The sequence below is a fragment of the Varroa destructor genome, unplaced genomic scaffold (assembly GCF_002443255.2).
Source record: "Varroa destructor unplaced genomic scaffold, Vdes_3.0 BEIS01000007.1, whole genome shotgun sequence".
NCBI classification, from domain to species: Eukaryota; Metazoa; Arthropoda; class Arachnida; order Mesostigmata; family Varroidae; genus Varroa; species Varroa destructor.
This window is the reverse complement of record NW_019211460.1, coordinates 32,699,798-32,723,842: the sequence shown is the minus strand read 5'-3', so window position 1 is coordinate 32,723,842 and position 24,045 is coordinate 32,699,798. Positions and strand designations below refer to the sequence as shown.

At 39.0% G+C, this 24,045-nt stretch overlaps 1 protein-coding gene across 3 annotated transcripts in view; it reads left to right on the top strand.

The window, feature by feature from the left end:
• LOC111254317 (uncharacterized) overlaps positions 1-24,045 on the top strand; it is a 29,220-nt gene that overhangs the window by 1,634 nt on the left and 3,541 nt on the right. Inside the window, exons 3-5 of one of the 3 annotated variants that reach the window (XM_086975856.1) lie at positions 6,761-6,928; positions 7,363-7,490; positions 20,905-24,039. In XM_086975856.1, the coding sequence (XP_086831982.1) occupies positions 6,761-6,928; positions 7,363-7,447 (253 nt within the window). In that variant the 3' untranslated portion in view covers positions 7,448-7,490; positions 20,905-24,039. Of the gene's footprint in view, positions 1-6,760; positions 6,929-7,362; positions 7,699-20,904; positions 24,040-24,045 lie in introns of those variants that run through there. The other 2 variants (XM_086975857.1, XM_022815023.2) reach the window with 2 other exon arrangements.

The following is a 24,045-nucleotide window of genomic DNA, read 5'->3' as shown; positions in this document are numbered from 1 at the left end:
ATTTTTAGGTCTCCTACCTGCATATGTCTATGTAATGCTGTTTTCGATTCGTGCTTGTCTCGTATGCGTACACATAAGTACCAGAAGACATGCTGGGGCCGCGTTCATAAATCGTTATTTTTTCGGCTTCGATAATAATCTTCTTACGACTTTCATCATCGCCCAGACCGCGAATTGGTGTTTCTTTTTTGAACACAATAACAGTTGTAGCTTGCTTTATTTACAAATGCCGATCAGCTAAACTAATGGAAGCATCTCGTTTTCCGTCATCGTTCACTATAACGCATAGCTACGATAATTGCTAATCACACGAAGGGGCAATTTGATTTCCAAATAGATAACAATAGAGAAGGCAATAGAGCAGAATGAAAATAAAAATAACAACGCAGCGGCAGAATACATTATCATTACGACACTGGGCAGCCACTTCAGCTCGTATGACCATGAGTATTTTTGCCCTTATAGGAATAAACTTATTATTGAACTTGTGATTACCTCTATATTAATGAGCATTATTGCCTTCACAAGTACTAGTTTTTTTTGTTCTGATTATTTGGTCTTGTTTTAATTATTCGCCCTGTTGGGCCGATGTCCGTCGAGCATATCAACAGTGGCCATAGTAGCAACAGGAATAAGACAGAATATCGTTTGCCCCTTCACTTTATATCCTTCGCTCGCGTCCATGTCGTTTAATAATTTACTGTATTCGCCTTGAGGGGGGACGTTGTGGGGGGGCTTCATCTGTTAGATCCATGATTACGTCTTCACTATAGTATAGATGGTTATGACTGTGTTTCGTCATCCTATTGATTGCTTTGTCGACTTCGCACAAACTATACGTTTGGCCCTTTTCTGACTTATTTTCCTTTGTAAATATGGACATCTACCGTGTTCGATTCGATAAGGCCAGTAACGGTAAAGGAAAAGGCGTCATCCAACGAGACGCAAGGTAGCCAATGTACATGAAGTTAATGTGGGTTAACACTTGTTTTGCGTATAAATCTTCTGCCGGTAACTGATGCTACTCACAGAGAAACACCTACTGATGACTACAAAGAAAATAGATGCCCGTAAATTTTAATGTTGTTATGTGGAATAGAACTCTTTTGAAAGCCCTCATTCCTTAGATCTCTGCTTCTCAGTCGCTGTTTCGCTCGATTTAATTTGATTTATTTTTATGTGACTGTTGTGTACAATTGCGTGTTTATTACTCTGCGCGCTTACCTATTTATCTGTCACCTTATCTATCCATGTGATATATTTACTTGCGACGCATTTTGGGTATGCTGTTGCGGGAAAATGATGCGTTGCGGATAATGAACGCTTTTAATTACGGTCAGATTGCTGCTGTCATCATAAATATAACGAGAGACAAATGTAGAAAGAAAAATTATAATTGGCAAACATTTTTTTGTCCGGCCATAGGCCACAGAGTAGCGGCGGAGTTGAATTCCGTGTGTCCGTCCTTCCGCTTACCGGTCAGTCGATTGGTGACTCCGCATGTTAATTAGTTGGTTGATTATTTACTTGGGCCAATTAAAAGACGGCCAATAAAGTAGTAGTAGCGAACGATGTGAGACTGTCGCTGTCAAATTATGCTCTTGACACTTTTATGAAAACAAACGACGCAAGATAACAAGTTAGGTAATAATTAATAAACAGAACCAGGTGTGATCAAGATGGCCACACAACAATAACCACAGTAAATCCTTATCGCTTCGAACGTTTCTCTGTAATTTGGAATCGTCACTACATGCAAGGAAGGCTCCAAGAAGATCGCCTAATTAGCATTAGCTATCAAAGCTTCCTTCGATAGGCTCTGTACTTAGTACCTATGAGCACTGTCACAAAAAGTGGCACTTTATGCCATTAGTGTGACGTCACGGTGTAATATTCAATTGATTTCTGAGAATGCTATAAAATTGGTCGACTACAGATCTTTGTCGTCGTTTGTAATCCATATATAACATAGCATCTATGCGGACTATTTATAGAATGTGTATGCTTCTGAATCGTGCTCAACTCTGATTGTTTCATTGGATATCGAGCACAACGGAACGAAAAGGATATTGGTACCGCTCGTATTGGAACGGTTATTAATTATTTAATGTACGCCTGTCGTTGATCGACTTTATTTACTATTATTTGTTGATCTTATACCTTTCTTGTTTTGTGTAACTTTAAAAATTTGCTAATATAATCGCAGCAGCACTTTGAAAAATCAACAATGCTTGCTGTTATCAGATAGAATACTCGAATTCCTATTGGAATTAAATCACAATTCTGGTTGCTGCTCGTACAATTCAATCTCGAATATAGAGAACCTGATGTGAGTTCGCGAACCGCTAGTTGCTTTCTCTACTCATATCTATATCGAACGCTAGCTTGATAAATGCATGATGCTGTTACTTGCTCACAAACTATGCACAACAAAAACACACACGACACAGCGCACAACAATAGTAATGTACTTATATAATGTATCGAGAGATGGCGTTGCTATCGTTCTGATGTAAGCAAAATATATTGCTGTCGGTTGGACGCTTTAAGTAGCCGACTGCAAACTGTAGCAGAAGTCATAGCATCAACAGCGACGCCAGCGGCCGCCAACGACAGTCCCGTATGGACAACCGCAATGAAGGTAGTCAGCAGACTCCTTCTGCCGCTGCTTCTGTTCTTACTGCCACCATATGATTCTTTCTACTTGCTTATCTGCTCGCCTTGCATCTGCCTCCCTGTTGAAATATATATAATTCGATTTACTTCATCGGTTCGGCCTGAAATAGCTTTGGTTATCATTAGCAGTGCTCTTAGTCTTGCCGCTAGTTCGGCTGCTACGTTTTTATCTTAGCTTTACAACAGTTGATTGCTGCCATATATATATATATATAGATATATATATATGGCAGCAACAACAGTGCAAGCTAGTCAGATACGAACGGCCGGGTCTAGAATCAGCAGCAGTAGCGCCGCCAACGAGGACAGTTGTCGCCAAAACATTACCAGTAACACGACCACGACACCGGGGCCATAAAGAGCAGGAATAATCGCTAGTGATGACTGCGCACCCTTAATTCAATGATAACCGACGCTGTCGTTATCGACTGAGAGAAGTTTAAAGCGAAGCAGACGCTATGGTAGCAATAATCTTCGGCTAATGTCTCGGAACGCATTGAAGTAATATTGTTGGTTGGCTTTTTAAGTGACTCATGCGGACATCAGACGTGTCAAATAATTATTGACTAAAGCTTTATTCAAAGAACTACGATGTTCTATAAGAACGCAGACTTATCTGTGGACACAAGTAATTGTCCTGACTATCGGCTCAAAATGAGCGACCGCTAGCCACAAGATCAATCATGATAGCAATGATATCAGGCAAAATACAAGTGACTATAAAACATGTGTTGATCAGATACTTAGTAAAAAGATTAAATATTCGACCCAAAAATATTGTTTTTTTTTTTCTAGTTGCTTAACAAATTCATTCTTCTTCAACTAAAGATGTTTTTCTAATCCCTAGTTCCTCTTTTAATTGTTCAGTCAGCTAAGAGTAGCTATCGTGTAGATACGCGCAAAGGCACGTTCTTATCTTATCACTAAATATGTTGAAGCCAGTAGACACACTAAAGTTAATAAATTGTAACGATAGCTATGTACGTCAAAAAATGTACGAAATATATCACTACGGATATAGAAATGCATTTCATAGGGATTTATGTTGCATAGGGTCACATTACAGGAAAAAAATGAAAAAAAGAGATAAAATATTGATGTATCTAGATTGTGGGTTTTAATGCGATCTATTCCCACAACGAAGTGGAAAAAATGACCAGCTAAAGAAAATCAGCGTTCCGGCGAAATTCATGAAGCCACAACTCAAAATCATCATTTTTAACGATAAAATATATGGGACTAATGTGATAAAGGTGGCGTGCCACAAATTGTCGAGGGAAGAGCTTTGAAATACAAGATAAAGTGAGATTTCTGCGAAGAAGCTCAAGTTCCTCATTTTAACAGAAAGAAAAGGCAGATGTGTCTGTGTGTGAACGAGAGAGAGCGAGAGAGAGAGAGAGAAAGTGAAAGGAAGCGAGAGAGAGCGCTGATGTAGTCTTGCACGTATGTCGATCGCACCAATTTATTCGCGAAGCAAGAAGTCGGGCCATCTGTTTCTTCTGGGAAAGGATCGGTATTATTATTATTTTTTTTTTCGATCGAGCAACTTGTTTAATAAGTTTGTAAGTGTCTACCAAGATCGTCAAAAAGTTCCTGGGTTATCAAAAGTTTTCACACAAAAAGGAAGCTAGAAGCTCCTAGTTGATTTGGAACAAAAATCCTATTTATGCCAGGTAAATACATTTTAGCTAAATCGGACCTAAATTGGGTCGATTTACTGTCACAAGAAGACTTTTCCATGCGGCAACAATGAACAAATTATACTCTCGAAAGTAAAACTACCTAGAATGAAGCGTAAGTCCAGTGCTATACACTTAGCCTACGCCCAGTGAAGAGTATTTCTATGGTTACGCCCGAGTTCTAAAGGAACATTTCTTCAGTTCAAACCTGGCCGTTAGAACTAATTTTTTTTGCCTTAACCTTTTTGTTCACCTGACTTGGCACCCTGTGACATTTTTTACCTTAATGGAAAAGATCTTAAGGCCCTCTAAGGAAAAGTTTGAAGTCAAGGTTATGCTGGATCAAAGAAGAGTCGCTGAACAACTGAAAGGCATCTCTGACGTTGAATTTAAAGGATGCTTTGAGTGGACAACTGGGTAATATATTGGGTCTGGCAGAAGGAAACGATGTTCAAAGGAAGAGAAACACACATCAGTCTGAAAACAGTGTGATCAGACTTCTCATATCGGCTCATACGCGTTCTCGCCGACTTGGATCAGAGAATCTAGGATTTCATAACTTGTTGCCTCTGAATCATGTTAGAGTTGAAACAATTCAACCCATTAAATCTATAAAAGGGAACAAATATAAACACTGAGATGAATATGCACGTGAATTATATAATACATTTAACTGAGCAGATATTACACTGGGATAAATAAATATAAAACTATATAAGTACAATTTTCCGCGAAACAACAAAGGCCAAAGTTAGTTGTCCATAAACAGTCAGCAAGCTATCATCTCTACGCAGCTTCCATGCAATTCGAAACAACCAAATTAATTTGCCCCTGACATAATCCCCAAAAAGTGCATGTGGTCTTCATCCAGTCAACTTCATTTACAGAAGCATTCCAGCTCAGACGCTGGTAAAAGCATTGCAGCGTTAATGCATTTATATGGAAACCTGCTTATATTTTCTATACGCTGATGAAATCCACCCGAGCACAAGTACCGGAGCGATACTATTATGGCACGACTTTAAAAGGCTTCGTATCTATTCGTGCTGCATAATGGTGTAAGCTATCAAGCATGCAGCGGATTTACTCCTATCATAATCAACACTATGGAAAATATGAGGAAATAATGGCGAAGCAACTCAGTCTACTTGTTAGCTCTATCTTCTCTATCAAAAGAAAGAATTGTTTTGCGCTGTTGCTAAGTGATGCAATACTTATTAAAACAGGTATTAGACCAATCAGCTTTTATTTTAAAGATCTCTTTTTCTATGCGGAAGTCACAACGACATGGGCGTTTCTGCATGAAGCTGACGCAAAAGATAGCTATGATTACTGCTAGAAATCCGCGATACGTCAGCTGCAGCTGTTGTGAAGTCATCCTTGAGGTCAATGAGAGGTCACCATCACGAGCACTTCTTCTTTTTGCTGTTTTAGTTCTAATTGTGGTATGCGTTAGGAAATCTTCGTACGTGAGGTGCTTTGGCCAAAAAAGAAGTACAGTGATACATCATCGACAATATATGTTCATCTTTTAGTCATGTTATCTATTATGGGTAAATATACCGATCTTTTCGTGCGTATGCAGAATGCTAAGCCCGCTGTCACGTGGAAGGATAAGATCCTAATGCATTAATATGCAACGCTGCAGATTAACGAACCAAGTCGCGTCAACCTATTCTATTATGTAACGCGAAGAAGATATCTGCCTGATGAGAGTTCCCGTCCATCCGAGCTTCGTTTTGTATCCAGCATAGCCTCCTTGTTAACTGAACATTCCGACTCCGTATTTGATCTGGTAGAAGAAATGATCGATTTCTCTACTTTACCTTACTTATCATCTTTTACGGTAAATCCTTGAAAAATGATTTAATAAACGCTTCCGAACGGCTAGGGCAAATTTTCAGAAGAGTGCTTTACTAAACCTAATAAATAAAGATTTGAAAAACAATTGATAAAAATGAAAAGAGATAATCTTACTTCATACAACATTGTGTGTATAGTCTGCACTGAGTGATATTTCCAGCTGTCCAGCAAACCGCCCAATCGATAGACAAAAAAATACGTAGGCAATAGGTCGATGGCACCAACTATTATAATTCGTATTACCAATAAGTTTTTCTGATTCGAGCGCCTACTAGAAATAGTATATTTGTTTTGATTATATTCTTAGTTGAGCTAAATCTAGCATAAAAACAATGTATTAATAGCTTCCTAATATACAGACAAGCTGTCGGCAAGCGCACAGACAGTCTTAATTCAAATTACCCTCGAGTCAGTGCCTAGACTACACGGCTGTCGTCGTCTTTATTGAGATGATCGTTTTCTGTTTGCGTCATACTTTCATTGGAGTCCCAGTAGTCTATAATCTAAAAAGTTTCGCATTCTACGCCCAATGCTACCTTTAGGCGTTGTTTTAGACGGTTGGCCCTCAGCACGAAACGAGGTTTAACTACGTCAGCTTTCGAAGTTAAACCAGCTCACATGTCTTCAAGTTCTGCAGACGCGGGGACAAGAGTTAAAGTCACGGGGCCTGCAGTAAGGCCTCGCTTCGATATGCATACAGCAAACCCTAAGTACATAATAAACCTGATCACATTTTTAAATTAAACACGATGTTCCGCTGGCACATTAAACCTAATATGTGTGTATTTGTTAAGCCTAATAAATATAAAATAGCGACTGCCTATAGATTGTGTATTTTAAATATTATTATTATTGTTAGTATTTTTGTCGCTAACTCCTTTTGCGCTGGTTCGGAAAAAAACAATAACGTAGTAATCCAGTGTAACAAGATACAGTGAGTGTGACCTCTTGATTGGGCATGCATCTATATAAATGATTTTTTCTCAGATCTTTTTGGTTAATTTAGTGCATTACTAATACTAGAGGACCATACGATGTTAGGCGTTGTAAATCACATATTTCATTGTATGCATTAGATATTTGAAGAATACAAACATTGTTTTTATACTTCGGTCTGCTACCTCTTTATCTGTTTGATTTGCAGAAGAATCCCTTCCAGCTTCGGTTCATCGTCAAGGATACAGCGAAGACAGAACTCTCTGGAGCAATCCGTTTGGGGTGGTCTATGACATCGAACTTTTTGAGGACTGCGAGCTAAAGCTATTATTCAAGGTATCTCTGGATTAAACATTGTTTAGGTCAGCACAAATATTGCATCGGCTTCATTTACTTTTGCTATTCATTCCGGACGATTAAATTGATTTCAAATTAATTCAGTTAGACAACAATGTGTGTATAGGCTGAGCTTGGATTCTTGACAGGACCGAATGTTGTTATTTGACATTTTTAGAACTTTTTAAATAAATATTTATATATACAACCTTATGGCCTAATTACCCATTTTCGCCTATAGTCATTTATGGAGTTCTAGAGATGGCCATAGGTCCAAATCATTTACAGAAATGTGAGAAATCGACCTATTTTAATATAATCGGATACGCATAGACTGTTGTCAGAAGCCATGCACTACATGGATACTATACAGTTTATCTAATGAGCCTTTTTTCATTGTGTCATATCATGAATCTCAATCAGTATGGTATTGGTCCACAGTCTAACTTCTAGCTATAGCTATCTCTGTTTAACGACCCATCTGGTCTAGTATTAGATACCTATAACTGGGGCTCGAATTAGCGACCTCTAGGGCAATCCCCAGCTCTATTATAGGTCTCTATTCGTAAAGGAATAACTAATTATGTCGCATTAATAATCTTAAGTTAAGCAAGTTGGTGACATATTATATAGAAAGTTCACAATACCTGATTCAGAGCAAATGTAGAAAAAACGAAAGGAATTAGTTCCTACTGATCTTAGGTCCAGATTTAGTACACAGGAATTCGCTTTTTATCAGTTGTTGCATCCCTACTTCATAGCAATACTGTTGTTGAGTACTCACGCAAAATTACCAATAGGTGGGTTGGTATGGGTATGAAATTCGGAATTTTATACAATGCCAAACCTGTGTCGGACTGAATTTTTTAGGTACTTGAAATCTCAGGTAATCAATTATGACCGTGAAGTATTTATCTTTGCTCTATATGATTACGTATCGAATACAAGTGATCAACAGAAGTACCTGCAAAATACAAATTCCCCTTGGAGACAAACCATTTGGTAAAAGGCGTAAAATGCTATCGGGATCATTATGGAAATTGGCAATAGAATCGAGCCAGACCACATCAGTGCTCTTTTTTTAAAATAATCAAAGTATATCATATCCCCAACAAAACATCTTTAAATCCAACGAACGATAAAATTGACAGAACACTAATTAGACAAACATCGAACATTTTCGAAGGACACTCTGTACCTGAATCTTAGCTCCTAATGCTCTCTTCAACCAGCCCTCTGCGGTATACAAACAACACTGCTAGACAAATATTTTAAGTTTTGTATCCGGTACTGCCCCAACGATTAACACAACAAGTACATGATGAGGTAGATGGTGACCTGTACGTACAACGGTAAATATGCGTAAACCTCAACGAATGCTTAGTTCGCTTTTTCTCTGCTATCAGAGCAATAGAGTAGTCGACAATACAACAGAAATATGGCTGGCCAAGCGATGTTGAAGCGACGGAAAAACCGGAGGAAACAGTTTACATTTTAGCAATAATTTACGGTTGATCAAACGGCCCGAATTAGGGTTTAGCGAATATATCAAAAAGCTTAGAAAGAAAGCTACGGTTGCAATAACACCACTTGGAAATATGCAGAAACAGCGTATAGAGGCCCGGCAGAAACAGCGAAGCAAAGTAAATCTTGCCATGACATCAAAATAGTTTCGTTCTACAGGAGTTCAAGATGGAACCAATAGCGAACGAGTTCTTTCAAGCCGTTCCGGGTTCACTATGAAAGTACTCAATGCATTTGCGACGCAGTTAGCCGTGGCAATAAACACTGTTCGAGTGGATCTAAATTGCAAGAAAATGCGCGCTAAAAGTGCATCGGATATGGTCAAAAACGAAATTTAGCATTTGGCCTCGCAACCTTTCCGGGTAGACCTTCGTTCTAGAACGGATTACAGTATTATGACCAGGTCAAATCAGTGCTAGGAGTGACATACACGGAACATCCTGAAAATCAGATCAGCCAACAAAGAATAGACACTTAAGTCGCGTTATATAAACGGAAAGAGAATTTATCTGTAGGCTCTGTACAGAATAAATCAATAATAGGTGCCATATCGTACCACCCAATGCCCTTCGAACTATGAGCATTTAATGAATACCCAAAATTTCGCGTAGTCTAAAGTTGACACGTATAAACTTAAATCAATTTTCCAGTTACCACCATCAATATGCTGATCAAACAACGACAAAGGTAACCGCTATTATTTGGACAAAAACGTATTGCTAATTTATTTCGGCGAACAAAAAATGAATCGCCAATAAGATAAGTCAGAAGATGCATTGGGAGTGAGTTACAATAAAAACTACCAGTTTGCTTTTAATCTACGATGGCGCTGCAGCCGTTGTTATTATTACTGCCACCAGCGCAGCTATTCAGCAATGTCCTACTAATCTATTTTTCTATAGCAATATATATATATATATATTTTTTTTTTCTCTTTTTTCTATACCTCTCATAACTGTCGACGAGTAATAAATGTATGATCATTCAGAGAAGTTCTGCACGTACACTCTATTGCTATTGTAATAAATAGGAAAAAATTTGCGATATAAAATCGAGTTGGTTTTGAAGAAAAGATGGCCAAATTTTGACGTCACGACTTACAGAATGGCTTCCGTGGATGGGAGACTGGAAACGTCAAACTGGAGTAAGTCCACGTCCATCCTGAACGGGTTGTGCCTGAATAGGTTTTCTGAGACACAATTTGATTTAGGATAATTTCGATCACAGTTGATTTACTGAGACAAGATAAACAAAATTGCTAAAATGTGCGAAACGACAAACAGCAATTATATCCGTAAATAATAGGTTCGTAGTTTTTGGGAGAAGTAACCTTTGAATTCACGAAATCAAGCCACGTCTAGTAAAATCGTGTGCAGAGTAATTTCATACGGAAAGGCATGTGGAACACCCCAAGTTTCTCGGAATGTTTTTCCTTCCATCCAGGTAATCTATACCTGTCAGTAGTCACTAATAACGGACCTCGTGATGGTGCGATCAAAGACCACTTTTTTTTAGTTTGAATTAGTAATATGAGCTGGTGACCATAGGTACCTTAAAACAGGCAGAGCGATGAGTGCGTGACAGGAGACGTCATCGTCTGCAACGGATATACATACAAACACAGTAGACGAGGGAGCAATAACAAGTATAGCAAGACACGATTAGCCGCTTCTGCAAAGATTAATTGGATTGAATCGCCGTTCGTAACCAAAATTATCAATACTGTTATGTATCAAGTGCATATACGTGTGTATTCTATAGAGGATTTCCTGTTGACACCAAGGACTGCCTACAACGGTTGTCTTATCATATCTTCTCCTAAGCGAATAAACCCGTCAAACGTAGTCGTAGTCGACGTAGCCATAATAATAACGATGCCAGCAACGGCAACAACAGTTGCTATATTGATAAAGGTAGTGGACAAACTTTTCCTTATCATCGACGTAACTGTAAATATATGTATATAAACATACACACAGACAAGATGAACACGGCGACGGAGAAGAGACGTACGAGGATGATGAGCGACGTAATGGGCGGAACATTACTATTCGAAAACATGTTCAGATCTTCAAAGAGTGACGATGCGATATAATGAATATGCGATAATGCGATCTCTTCGACGGCTCGTAGTATTTCATTAGTACACAGTTACGGCGAAGACGATGACGGCTAGGTTTTCGCGTAACCCAACGCAAGAGCGCTGTTAGGAACGTTGTCCGACTCTGTACAGGCGAAAAACAATAGCGCATTATAGCCATGAAGTAGAGGCTGTACTGGTGGAGCATGTATTGCGTGCCTGCTTCGAAGGACGAGCAGGTGACGTGCCTTCTCGTAAAACTGAATTAGACAAAGTATGACCAAAAGTATAAGCAGTTCCTGATGCCGCCCGGGTGCTCACTTCTCATTTGTTTCGGTTATCTTATTACCGGCCCAGCATTGGTTACTATATTATTGAATGGTAGTTTTTTTTGTGGGTTACGTATGTACTGCTTAATTATGATTGACCACAACGTGTCCCGCGAGATACGACGTAGTATTTGGTACATAGAAGTGAAAGCAGATTCTCCTAGCCATTGCCCGCCCTAGGTTAATCTGTGCGTAGCAGCCGGCTAGTGCACTGATACGGCGGAGAGTCAGCAACACGTAAATGCTCGTTCCCATAGAATTATAGAGTTATGTACGATGTATTCTGCAATTCTCATCGTCATCTCTAACCGGTAGAATGTTATTATAAATGTAATTCTAAACGTTTAGTACCAGCTCTTTGATCTATTTTGGACTTTCTGACCACGGTCTTATTTCCTCAATTACCTAATTCCCGAGGCAATTCCGGTTTACATCGAGACAGGACACGTGTTTCTTTACAGGCTCGTTCAGCGGGTTGCTTATGGCAGCGGCGCCTTAGGATACGGTTTGTATCGAACATTCTTTTTTTGCTTCTATTTTTATTCGTGTCAACACTAGCATCTACCTCGAAAGCAGGAGTTACCAACGTCATCTGATATTGCTTTTCCTATGGCACAAATACTACTACTATTACAGTGTTGCTGGTCCCGTACCCCGATGTCCGTCCTGCAATGCGCGCGCGCCATCAATGTATTTTATTGTCAGCGCGTTCTTGGCTTCATATCCGCCAGCCTCTGTTCCTGCACGCTGCTACTACACACCGGACTGAAAATATCCTCCGTTCCGCTGCCGGAACGACAACAGAACAGAGCCAATGAACGAAAAGCAGATTATATGTATATAGTTTTCGACATAAAAAAGAAGGATAAAAAAGAACTGTTGATGTTGTTTTGCTGTTAGCAGAGCTTCTAGCTGTTATTTGCGTCGCGCTCGTAGTGGGCCTCTCTAAGGGCGATCTATTTATCAAAATGATTAAACACATAAATCACGTCTATTATCCGTCGCTACCGCTGGTGGCGCTGCCGTAGCTGCTGTCGGTGGATATCGTTGCCTGGCGTCGTCGCTGCGGTCGTTCTATCCTCAGTGGCCGTCACTGCTACGAGGCTAGTAGCCGAGGCCCATCGTGTTGCTCATCATCACCATAATCACAATGATGATACTGCGACGGCTGTTCGCAAAATGATCATGATCGTGCTGATGCTGCCATGGAAACGATCAACTGCCTATGACGGGCGACCTGCCGTCGAGTGCTATACCGCTGCAGCCGTATGTAGATATTTAGACATTTTTGCTTAAGCACAATGTCTCGCTGGCCGTATCCAGTAATGGTTGACGTGGCTACCTAACAAAACAGAATAGCTACGATGATGTACGAACCGTGTCCAGTTAGGACAGCATGGGCTGCAAATTGATGTAATACCGCTGATTTTTGTAGTAAGGTAGAAAAAGAGAATCGCCTTTGTACGTTTTCTATAATGTTTTTTTTTATTTCCATTGTAGAACGTGCATGTACGTAAGGTTTCAAAGCAGTTACCATTACTACTTGGTATCGTAATGAATAGTATTCGACCGTTTCTATGTTTGCTCATCGTTGAACATTTACCATGAAAATATAATGCGTGCATACTGAGCCGTTGTGACATTGTCTCGTTCCCTCTTATTTTTCGAATTTATGCTGATTTGTTTGGCAGAGGAAGGTCCAACCGTCTCCACAAACACGTTGAGGTGCCAATTTTTCATCTTCTTCTTTATGTAGAGATGTGTGTCATTTTTGGCTGCTGCATCAAGTTAGCCGGCTACGCAATATTGTTAAAGCTGGGGACGAACAACAAGCGGGAACTGTAACAAATGCTTGGCCCGGCCGCTATTGTTATCTTTCGTAAAGTTAAAATAGACAAAAAATTGAGACAATTGCTTACGAGTAAAAATAGCATTGGAATTTAATGTAATTAATGACCGTTTTACAGAGGATTATCCTTCATATATTCAATGTCGATCTTGTTTATGAGCAACTATGTCTCTGGCTATCAACTCTGACTGTGTACGGTACTTTGTCTGCCCTATCAAATAAAGGATTTCATCCGGAATTCACCATCGACACCGTAATCACCCCCTTTGTCCCACCACAAACAGAACTACAAAGCCACTTTTTTTTTTTATATCAGAGTCGGGGCATTCAAGTAAAAGTGATTATTAATTAACTCGAGAGCTGTTCGGTGAAAAAAACTTATATGTGAACAAAAAAACGATTGAATCTTATTTTCGTGTGTCAAAATAACGCAATAGATATTTAATGACTTGTATTTCGATAAAGCCGTTTAGTTTATATATATGTATATAAGATAAATATACAAATTAATATAAACACTTATATGTGTTAATATAAACATTTATATATAAACGTTGCGTAGGGAAGTTGATTGCAAATTTTGAAACAATATTTCTTTTTCCTATTTTTCCACTGCCCCACGATAGGAAACGGTGCAGTTGCAAAAGCTCTTCGCTCAGAAAAAACTTTGCTTAGCACTTCGAGCTGCCTTTTACCTAATCAAGACCGCATAAAATACGTAGCATAGGTTTTTGGGATAGCTTTTACAAATGTTTCAGTATGATACTAAATAATAAATATGAGGTGTTGAGTACCGAGTTTGCGTGCTTTGTTCTGTAAAAATTGTCAAGACTTGTCAGACTGATAAATATTTATATATACCATTGATACTCACTTTAGGTTGCAGCGTACTACAGAATTTGACAGAATTTTTTTTGAGACGGATCGTTTTCTTTTTGAAATCGTCGATAGTTGGTTAGTTTTTTTTAGACTTGCGTGACCTATCCGACAATTCGCATAATCTTTTCACATAGTAGCTTTCTTTGTTTTCTTTGTTGCATACAGTATTATCAAATAATTTCGTAAAATATAAACATTGCAGAAACCCTGGATAACCATGATACTGTACTTATAGAATAATAATACCAAAGACACCTGTTGACCGGCCATTCCTACATTTCTCTAAAACGTAACACGAACACGGACAAATTTACGGTTCACATATTATCAGGCAACTATGGGCAGATTCATCATATTATAACACGGTCGGCTTTTCAAGCTACCCAAACAAGCGTTGTTTAGCTTAGTTATTGTTCGCGAAAGTTAAGTATGAGCCTTTCTATCCATATCATCATGTACAAACTTATTGAGCTTGCGTGTGGGTTTTCGTGCTCAATTATATTGCAGTCTCTTCTTGTCTGTCTACTGTGCGGCCGTCTGCGAAAGAGTGTTCTCTGCTGTAGATCTAACAAAAAGATCTGTTTCTGCTGTATTTAAAAATGGCCATATTGTTCCCTTTGCACGGTAAAGACCGCAGGTTTCGTTAAGGGAGCTTTGTTCCGTTAAATGCAGCTAATGTATCGAGTTTTACGCCTGGTACCGCCATTAGATATTCCATTAAACGGTTAATTCCCCGCACGAAACGATGTGTGTTCATGTTCGGATTCGATCCCAGACCATCGCGTGTCTCTCAAGCTTAGCAGCCAAACATGCTGTTACGGTGACCATAACTATATCAAAGACATTTTGCTTTCACTATAGCTCTCCGTCTGACACACAGTTCAGCTAAGTGAATTCCGTTAGCATTTACTATATGGTATAGATTTCGTGGTGAGATGAGCGAGCTGTACTGGGCCACGAGGACATCAAGCCGACAAGCCGTCTATGCGAACGTCAAAAAATACGAAGTCCTAGCGTACGCAACGTTGGTTGGCTTGCCACAATACTCATTTGTTCTGGCTACCCTATATCGCCTTCACCACGAAATATTTTTTTGCCAGCACACGAACAGGCAGAATCACAGCAGCAAAAATTAGCACAAATTAGATCACCAGGACTTGGCTGGGCCCTCCATGCCCCTGCAACAACGAGTTTTCTAGCTGAATCTTTGTAATCAAGATTGCTTTGCCCAAAGCAGTAGCGCGTAGAATTATTAGTAATACCTTAGAACCAGTTCTTTCGAAGTCAACAGAGGTTGGAAAATTTGGCTTGCAACAAACAACCCCATGTATAGATTATTAACAATGTTTTCACAATTTTGCACGAATGTGCCAGTTGAAATCAACAGGTGCGGTAAACACACTGGCTTATTACTAGACCAGATGGAACTTTGAGTTACCTATAAGGGTGGCCCAAAAGTGGCAGGCTATATATATGGCTGCTGGTTGAAGTACTGGAAATGGAGGTCAGCTGAGCGCTCAACTTAGTTTTTCCTCTCAGATAGCCAGAAAACATCTGCTTCCAGCGCATACGGTGTGATTAAAAGTTTTTGCTTGACTTGTTTATGATGTAAGCAAGTTTGCCTTTTGGTGGCGACCATATACATTTTTATTTATTAGTTTTGCGGTGAAAATGCCGTAACTGTATGCGCGTATGCTAAACGAACGAAACGTATTCGAGCTTCCAGCTTGGTCGCGCAGAAGACCCGAGCGCGTGCTAAATACGCTTATCGTCGGCAGGGAATATTGGTGGCAAAGTGGACACTACACGGTTCCCTATGAAGAATTCATTGAGAACGTCGCTCAGACTACGATAGGTTTTTCCAAGTAAACAAGCATTGTACCTTAAGGTTTCCCACGCAGAAATGAAGATAGGTTTAAACACTGGATATTACTTCCGCGAACAAGCAGAGATGTAAATATAGGTATTGCAGATGCGTTCTTTAATTTTTATTATTTACTTACTCGAGGCTCGTTTAGGTCAATTTTATAACTCATCCTCCTTTATTCACAGTGAAGGTATCGTACCGTAGATTGTACAGCCCTGCTTATGTTAGTATTTAAACTCTACCGGCGGCAGCATTATGTAATGTACTTAGTTTGGTTACGCAATCAGAAGCTCCACAATTTCGTATCCGTACAACGAGCATCTTGTGTTTGAAAAATACGGCGAATTTCGAATTTAAGTTAAACTGTACACGGCAAGCAGGGCACACAAGCCCTAACTGACCTGCGTATTTTTTTCCCTATGTGTATCTCATAGATACATCTAGATTCATTGATTCTTTCGACTGGCATTTACCAACGTACGACCCTAACAAAAGGTACGCGCTACTGTAACCTAACTAAGTTGCCAATAATCATCGTCGAGTTATTTTTCCGTTCATTGGCTTCGATAGAGTCATCTTCGAAGCGTACACATGCACGACGCGAACTCAGACACACACATACACATATATTACGTTACTATACGGCTAAAGGCATTATCTCAATGCTTTGACCTCTTTTACGGTCGCCGCCCTCGTAATGTTTCGTTGATGCATATTTGAAAACGAACGGCGCTTTATCTGACTGCTGCTGCGAGCATTTACGCCCGGTTTTAAATTATCTCTATCTTACACTATTCCGTTTTAGCGGTAAAACGCCGACAATGATGTTCTCTTCCAAAGAATCGTGTTGTTCAGCTTTCCCTTTTCTTTTTATTTTTCTCACATTATTATGATTCTCGTTGACAGTTAAGCACGTCTGTTCAGCTAGCCGCAAACGCAAGTACTGGACCCTTACACGCACGTAGAAACGGTCAAAGAGGCCAATAAACGGTGAAATATTTCTCCGAACTTTACAGATAGGCACAAGGTCATCACTTCAATGACTTCGATCTTATTTTCGTTGACTTATAATAAAATTGATTAACGGTCGAGAGAAAAAGGCCCGAGATCTGCGTAGTGATCATTGACGAAGTCTTTATTTCTGTTTCGTTTTTCGAGTGGAAATCACAATTAGCGAATATCTGTTATTCGTTATTTGTTTGTTTTCTATGAGCACAGCCGCATGTGGAATGCATCTCTCTGCTCGTGTGTTGCTGATACTTTTGCGCATCTTAACATTGGCGCGTATTCGTCACCGATTTTCGCAGGATATCAGTCGTTGAACGTTTCGCGTGGAGAAAAGTAGCCCATTTGAGCAAAGCTCGCTCAGTGATTTCTATGTGAGGGCGGTGTATTTAAGCACAAACAGGAAGGATATTTTTAAGTGGAACAAAAACCAGCTTCTGGGACAGTAGTAGACATGCGTTTCTCCACAGTTCACTTGGTGTTCAATCAATTTCGATGTTAACCTACATAAAATATATGTATAATGTAATACCGAGTGCAGCTTAGACAGCGCAATGATCATTTTATGGTTCACATTGTAAGTATGATTGTTCGTGTGGCCCAACTTTTCAGCGACGGCACTAATTATTACTACTGATATAAGACCTATTATAGATTCATGGCTTTTGGACGTATAGTTCATTTTATCTAACTGTACCCTATGACGGCGGCTCTACCTGTCAGCTTGTTATAATATCTTTTCTAGAAAGCGAACATTATCCGCGAGGTTTATAATCGCTCGCGTTTTAAGAAGTAGTAAACGTATTTGTCATGGCTTCTATCCTGTACGATGGGTTATCTCACATCGACTTCCCATTAATAGCGCCGAACGACACCTGACAATAGTACAAATGCGCATCTAGTTTTCCTCATTCTATTACAATAGATAGCTTCTAACACGTTTTCTACATAAAAAAAAAAAGTTAGTCTTATTCGAGATGATAGTTATGAAAGCAGGCTGGCCTACTTCGCACATTCCTATACCGATTCCAACATTATTCTTACTGGGAAGTATTTTCAACGCGCCCAAAGAAGGTGGTCACACATTTTAAACATGTGTAGAGTATGATTTACTCGATTTGAATTTAAGAGACCTGAAACAAAAATAGTTTTTAGGTTTTTGGTATGAGACGGTCGCAGATATATATATGCCACAATAAGTTTTTGACGCTGCGAGATAAATCCGATGTTTGCGTGAGGATCGTTTCGGCGGACCGCTCCAACTCTGCTTTACCTAGAGACCGATAGAATATGTAGTAAACTACAACAGAGAGCTGCTATACGGAAGCCGTCACGAATAGTCAAAAACTTATTCCCATCTCACTGATATGACTGAGTAGAACTTGCAAATATGAAGGCTATATTCTTTAACGTCTGGATAATGGCCACCTTATTTGTGGGTGGTTCATATTTAAAATAGGGGTTTTGCATGAACAAAGAAAAGTCTTGAATAATTATTTGACCTTGTTTTGGAAGGAGCAAATGAAAATGGTCAGTTTTTATTAGCCTTATATAAACTGCCGTCCATTAGGGTCTACGTAATTCCGTTATGTTAGGATTCCTATAAACTATGCCTAGTATTTAACAAAAATGTCTTTCTACATCGTAGTAACGTATTGTTGCTAGAAGTCGTATATATTGGTAACGAAACGAGGCAAGTGGAATAGGTAGAAGTTTCTACAAAAATATAAGAGTTTACGAAATGTAGGGCTATATTGCACCAAGTTGATCAACGAATTCTCTTCGTTATAAGGAAAATATTGATGTGCGCCGGTCTAGTCTGCGTACAGTGGCCTTCTCTTCTAGTTACAATGCATACATTTTCTTGTAGAAAACCCGATATACACAGTTAGGTTATGTCCGGGCTTGTTCTTCACGTCTCAGTGGAAGCACACATACTGAAGATTATGAATGGCAGCGACCTTCAACTAAGATAAAACACAGACTGACAAGGCATGTGCAGTGGGCATAGACAATTGCTACGCAACAGCGGTATGGTTTTAGAGACAAGCGACATTTCTAATTACATCGTAAACAATTATTTATGTATTTTGTACTATGCCCACTAAAAAGCTTTTGAGCTTACCACAAATGAAGCAACTGTCCTTCATGGCAATACAGATTAAGATCATTCTGCTGGCTCTACGGGACACACATTTTTCCAAAAATGTCTACTTCGTCGCCGGTCTCGCCTCTGATAATTGATTTAACACGCTCAAATAGCGACATGTTATGTGACGAGACGGGTATCGCTAACGTCTGGTAACGAACCTTTGAATAGGTTAGCGGCCGAACAAAAAGAAGAAATTCTGGCGTTCTTTCAAAGTATTGTGGATTACCATAAGGTGGTGTCACCGAACTAGCTAACACGGCTGAAGAAGCAAGCTGGTGATGCCCTATGCTCTGTTTCCCAGATAAGACCTTATTAGTTGACAATTACTCAAATCCAAACACGACCTTATTATAGCAATGGCAGTAGAACTGGAAGTAGCGGTTTGGACCATGCCAAAACAGTCCATGTTTGTCAATTAATCGTGCCAATTGTACACAGTCATATTAATAATATCGTTCACCCAAAAGAAACGTGTCTGTACCTACTATAGACGATAATATCCCAGTGGTTTGTATTTGTTTCTTATGTCCTATAGTAGCTATGAACTTATGCTGATTTACACATTATGATATAAAAATGATTTCTGTATAGAAAGTATAAGAGGAACGCTAGCTTTTCAAAAATATCTTACAATGTAATTATCAAATTAGACTGACTTATACAGGAGTAGGAACGGCAAAAAGATTACTCAAATGTGTGTCTAATTACCGTCCACGTTTAATTTTCCTTAGATGTTCAAGTTCTATCCAGAAGACAAAATGTTTCAAAGTCAACGTTATATATTGTGGCGGTTTTCTATGAAAGACAACGATAGCATTTATAATGTAGAAGTTCTAACGTTGCCCGAACGTAGTATTTAGTTACTGCAAGAATGGCAAATTTTCTATCCCACAAGGCTGAATTCATTTTATGTTTAACAAAAAGAACGCTATACGTAAAGCCGGTGCCAAAAGAACATGTTATATAAAGTAAACGAACAAGAAATTAAGATACAATAGTTTTTTATTTCTATTGTTTAAATAGCCAGAAATCGAGCCTGCCTCGCTCAAACGTGAATGATTCCCTTCGTGTAAACTAACCTGGTTTTACCAGCGCAAGATCATTTCGCCCCATAAAGGACGATTGGATACAAGTTTGCCATGTTTACACGCATACGTCTTATTTCACAGTATACAGTTCCCCAACGAGTGAGGGCGCAATGAACGTTTATTAGGACCGCCTACAATGTAGTGGATATGCAGTTATAAGTTGATTTTAGCCATTGCTATATTATAAATAATATATCATAAAAAAAAAAAAAAAAAAAAAAAAAAACTGCCAACTAATGCGAATGAGAGATTGAACAAGAATATTTTAACTTTTAGGTGAACATCGAAAAACCCAAGACTTCGGAGCTAAAAGGTGCTCAGTATACTGACAAACATGCACACGTGTGATTAACGCTTTTAATAAGCTCTTTTGCGGGCAACCGGATCCGACGTATCATAATGGACAACGTTGTTGGTGTCACGGATAAGCAACGTTCGCCAACAAGAATAAATTTACTTAACACTCCAATTGAATATTCTACTGGCAATATCAGTTTCCTGCTTTGACGCGTTTTATTAATCATTTCTCAGATTAAAATGTTTGCTAGATAAGGATCCGGACGTTTACATTATCCATCTGTTAAAATTTAAACATGCTGTCTATCATCATTGGTGGCTTTGCTCGTCTCGTTGTGTTTCAGACTAACAACTTTGCCACAGAGACTGAAAAACGGGAAAAAGGTGGTCATCGACCGCTTCACCGATTTGTAAGTACCTGATAACCAAAACAGTCACTGAAGTTGACTAGAAGAACAGAGTAAGACATCGCGGTTACGTAGTAGCATACAAAAAACCATTTCAAATGATAACTTTTTCTCTATACACAGCTAAAGCGCCGCATCTGTAGCTATTACAGGTTGTGATGCAAATTGAAACTACCACTACTTCGAAAGAGTAGACTTCGAGGTCGAACCATTCATGGTGCGACTCCATCTTCAGATGTCATTCATTCGTCTTAATAGATATGTCGTATGTTGAAGAACAAAGTGAAGTTTAAAAACGTAATCAAATTAAAGCGCACTACAAAAGAAAACATCAATGAACAATTCATATAGCCATCAAATATATAAGGTTTCCATTTGCTAAAAGAACAGCCTTACGAAGACAATATTCTATTAGATATGCTGAATGAGCAGATCCTATTTACGCCTAAAGTTACTTGTCCTCTAAGCAGCATTAGTGTCTGCAACCACAGCGGAAAAAGCCAGTTAAGAAAAGTCTCTTATTGAAGTGTACTCAACTGTTTTACTTAACGTCCATGTACACCATCATATCTCATTTTGAACAGTGTGCTTTGTTGGCCACGTGGGCACATAGGGCCTTCCGCAAGATTATTCACGCATCTAGCTGCTTTTTCTAGAGTTATGATTTAACAAATAATCAACTCGTTAGAAGCACCAGCTATTTAAGGTAAAGATTTTGGTAAGTTTAATACCCTTTCAGATACTGCCTCGCAGTCGTCTCGCCGATCACCGTTTCATTTTTTCTTATGGACGGCGGTATCTTTTTCTACGATACAGCGAGATGCATTTTACCTTTTTTAGCTTACGTTCGTAGCGTTCAAGTGTGCCTACGTTTTATTCAAGGACCTTTTTTTCAGTTTGCCCAAGTCTTGTATTTTACGAAAATGTGATAGTATAGTCTGTGAGCACATTCAGACAGTCCGGGTGACCAACTAGGACCAGGACTTGTCAAAGATTTTATGTCAAACGTTTATTTTCCTTTACCCTGTGCTAACGATCTGCTTTAAGTCTGTGAGACATTAATATCTCCGTGTGTCAGTTATTCTATCGCCACTTGATTGTTACAGGATGTAAGCTCGAAATGCAACACAACATTTAAACAGCTTTTTTTGCGTTATGCTCATCTCCCTTTTAAAAACATAAATTTCAATTGCTTCCTGTCTAGAAATATTATAAAATGATCACCCTTATAAGATACGCTAAGCTCGAAACAGAAACTAATGGCTCCTATGTCATTTCGTACCATAATGAAAATAACTAAAAACAATTACGACTAACTATTAAAAATAAAAAAAGGAAGCAACGAGTTTTTTAGGAACCTACAGCAAGTTATATTATTCAGTCTTTTTCTACTGAAATTCTGGAAGAAATGGGAATTGGTTCAGAGGACTTTATATCGGGTGCTGAAAAAAGGGATCTTTAAAAAGGCCAAATCTTAGTCATAACGATTCAGCTTTTAGCCACATATTTTACAGCGAAAAATTGGGGCAAAGTTGATGTCGTTTGTTTTTAAGGTGCATGTAATATACACGAAACCAGCTATTCGAACACAAATTGTCGAACATGCTGACAAAAACATCCCTGATAGACATTTGCATTCTATACGACTGTCATTCACTTAGGTTACGGCTTTAATTCGAATCCTCTACGTTCACGAGCACGTGCCAATCAAAGCATTTTTATTTGCTGCGGCTTCTTGATGAGATGTTCGAGTCCTACTATATTATGCAGTCGTAATATAACAGATTACGAATCTGGGCTGTAGGGCGGCCATCGGTCCTTGATCCAGAATATGGCGACACCCAGCCCTGCGCTAATTTAGCGGCATACGTTATGCCATCCTGCGCAAAGATGTATGGTCTATCGTTCGGCACAATAGCAGTCCGCGGCTTCAGTACACTTTTTGCTATTGAACATCTGATACGACTTTTTTGCTAATGGATGCACCTTTTTAAGAAACGTATGACGGTATAAGATTTTGTAACTCCGGGTTCAATATCCAAAACGTGGGCACCGGTTGAAAATTTGGCTTTCTCAATACGATTAAAGTGGGATAAGCCAGATTTTGTAAAATTAATTAAGACACTGCAGGAGTGTACTTTTTCGCTTCCTGTGATTTAATGGTTAAGATCTGGCAACGCGTGTTTTGTTATGTGCGTTTCGGTGCGATGTATAGGAACCGGTTTTTGCCTCTTCAATGGCACGTGCTCGATTAAAATATAGTAAATCGTCGATTTATGTTTGTGTCAACTGATAATTCTCACCATTAAATGATAATATCTGCTGCGGGAGGTGATTATAAATTATCCTCACTATCAAAAATGGGTATTGCGTTAAGCAAAAATAGGAACAATCAAATCATAACAGAAGTGGGCGGATTTTTGGTCACAGAACTATATGTCTATTTCATTAATTCGAGTAACACGCGTGCTATACCTACAATGAATATTCAAAAAACAGTTAGCGGGAAATCTCATCGAACTAGAATCGCGCTTTGAATGCAGTAAAGGAGGCAATAAACACCAGTTCAGGGCACGTAGTGACCTGAGCTAGGCTTTTAATTAGGACTAAAAGCTTACTCAGTCTGACTTGACTTGGCAATTCTTTTTTAGCCAATTTGTTTGCGTATAATAGATGAACGCGTATGTGTCTATGTCTGTGCGTTGCATGCCAAAAGCAAAGAAGTGATATTTCATACACCGGCTGAAATATTTATACATAAATACATAGACAATAAGCTAATCTTGCTTTAAGAATCGACGGTATAATTATTTCCATACTTTCTGAACATCATTGCTTGGAGAAGACTACGCACACAATTATACGAAAGTCGTGTATTCCCGCTAAAGATCAAATCCGGAATATCGTGGTTACCAGCGTGCTATCGACGGCGTTTACTGAAAGAAGACTAAGTTTACGTGTTTCGCTTTTTTAAAGAATCATTTTTCAAAGAATAATTAGCAACACCACGAATTATTACTATTGAGTAAATTCAGCGTAGGAAATTGCAAAGGCATAATTTTTTTCTCCATTTTTTTT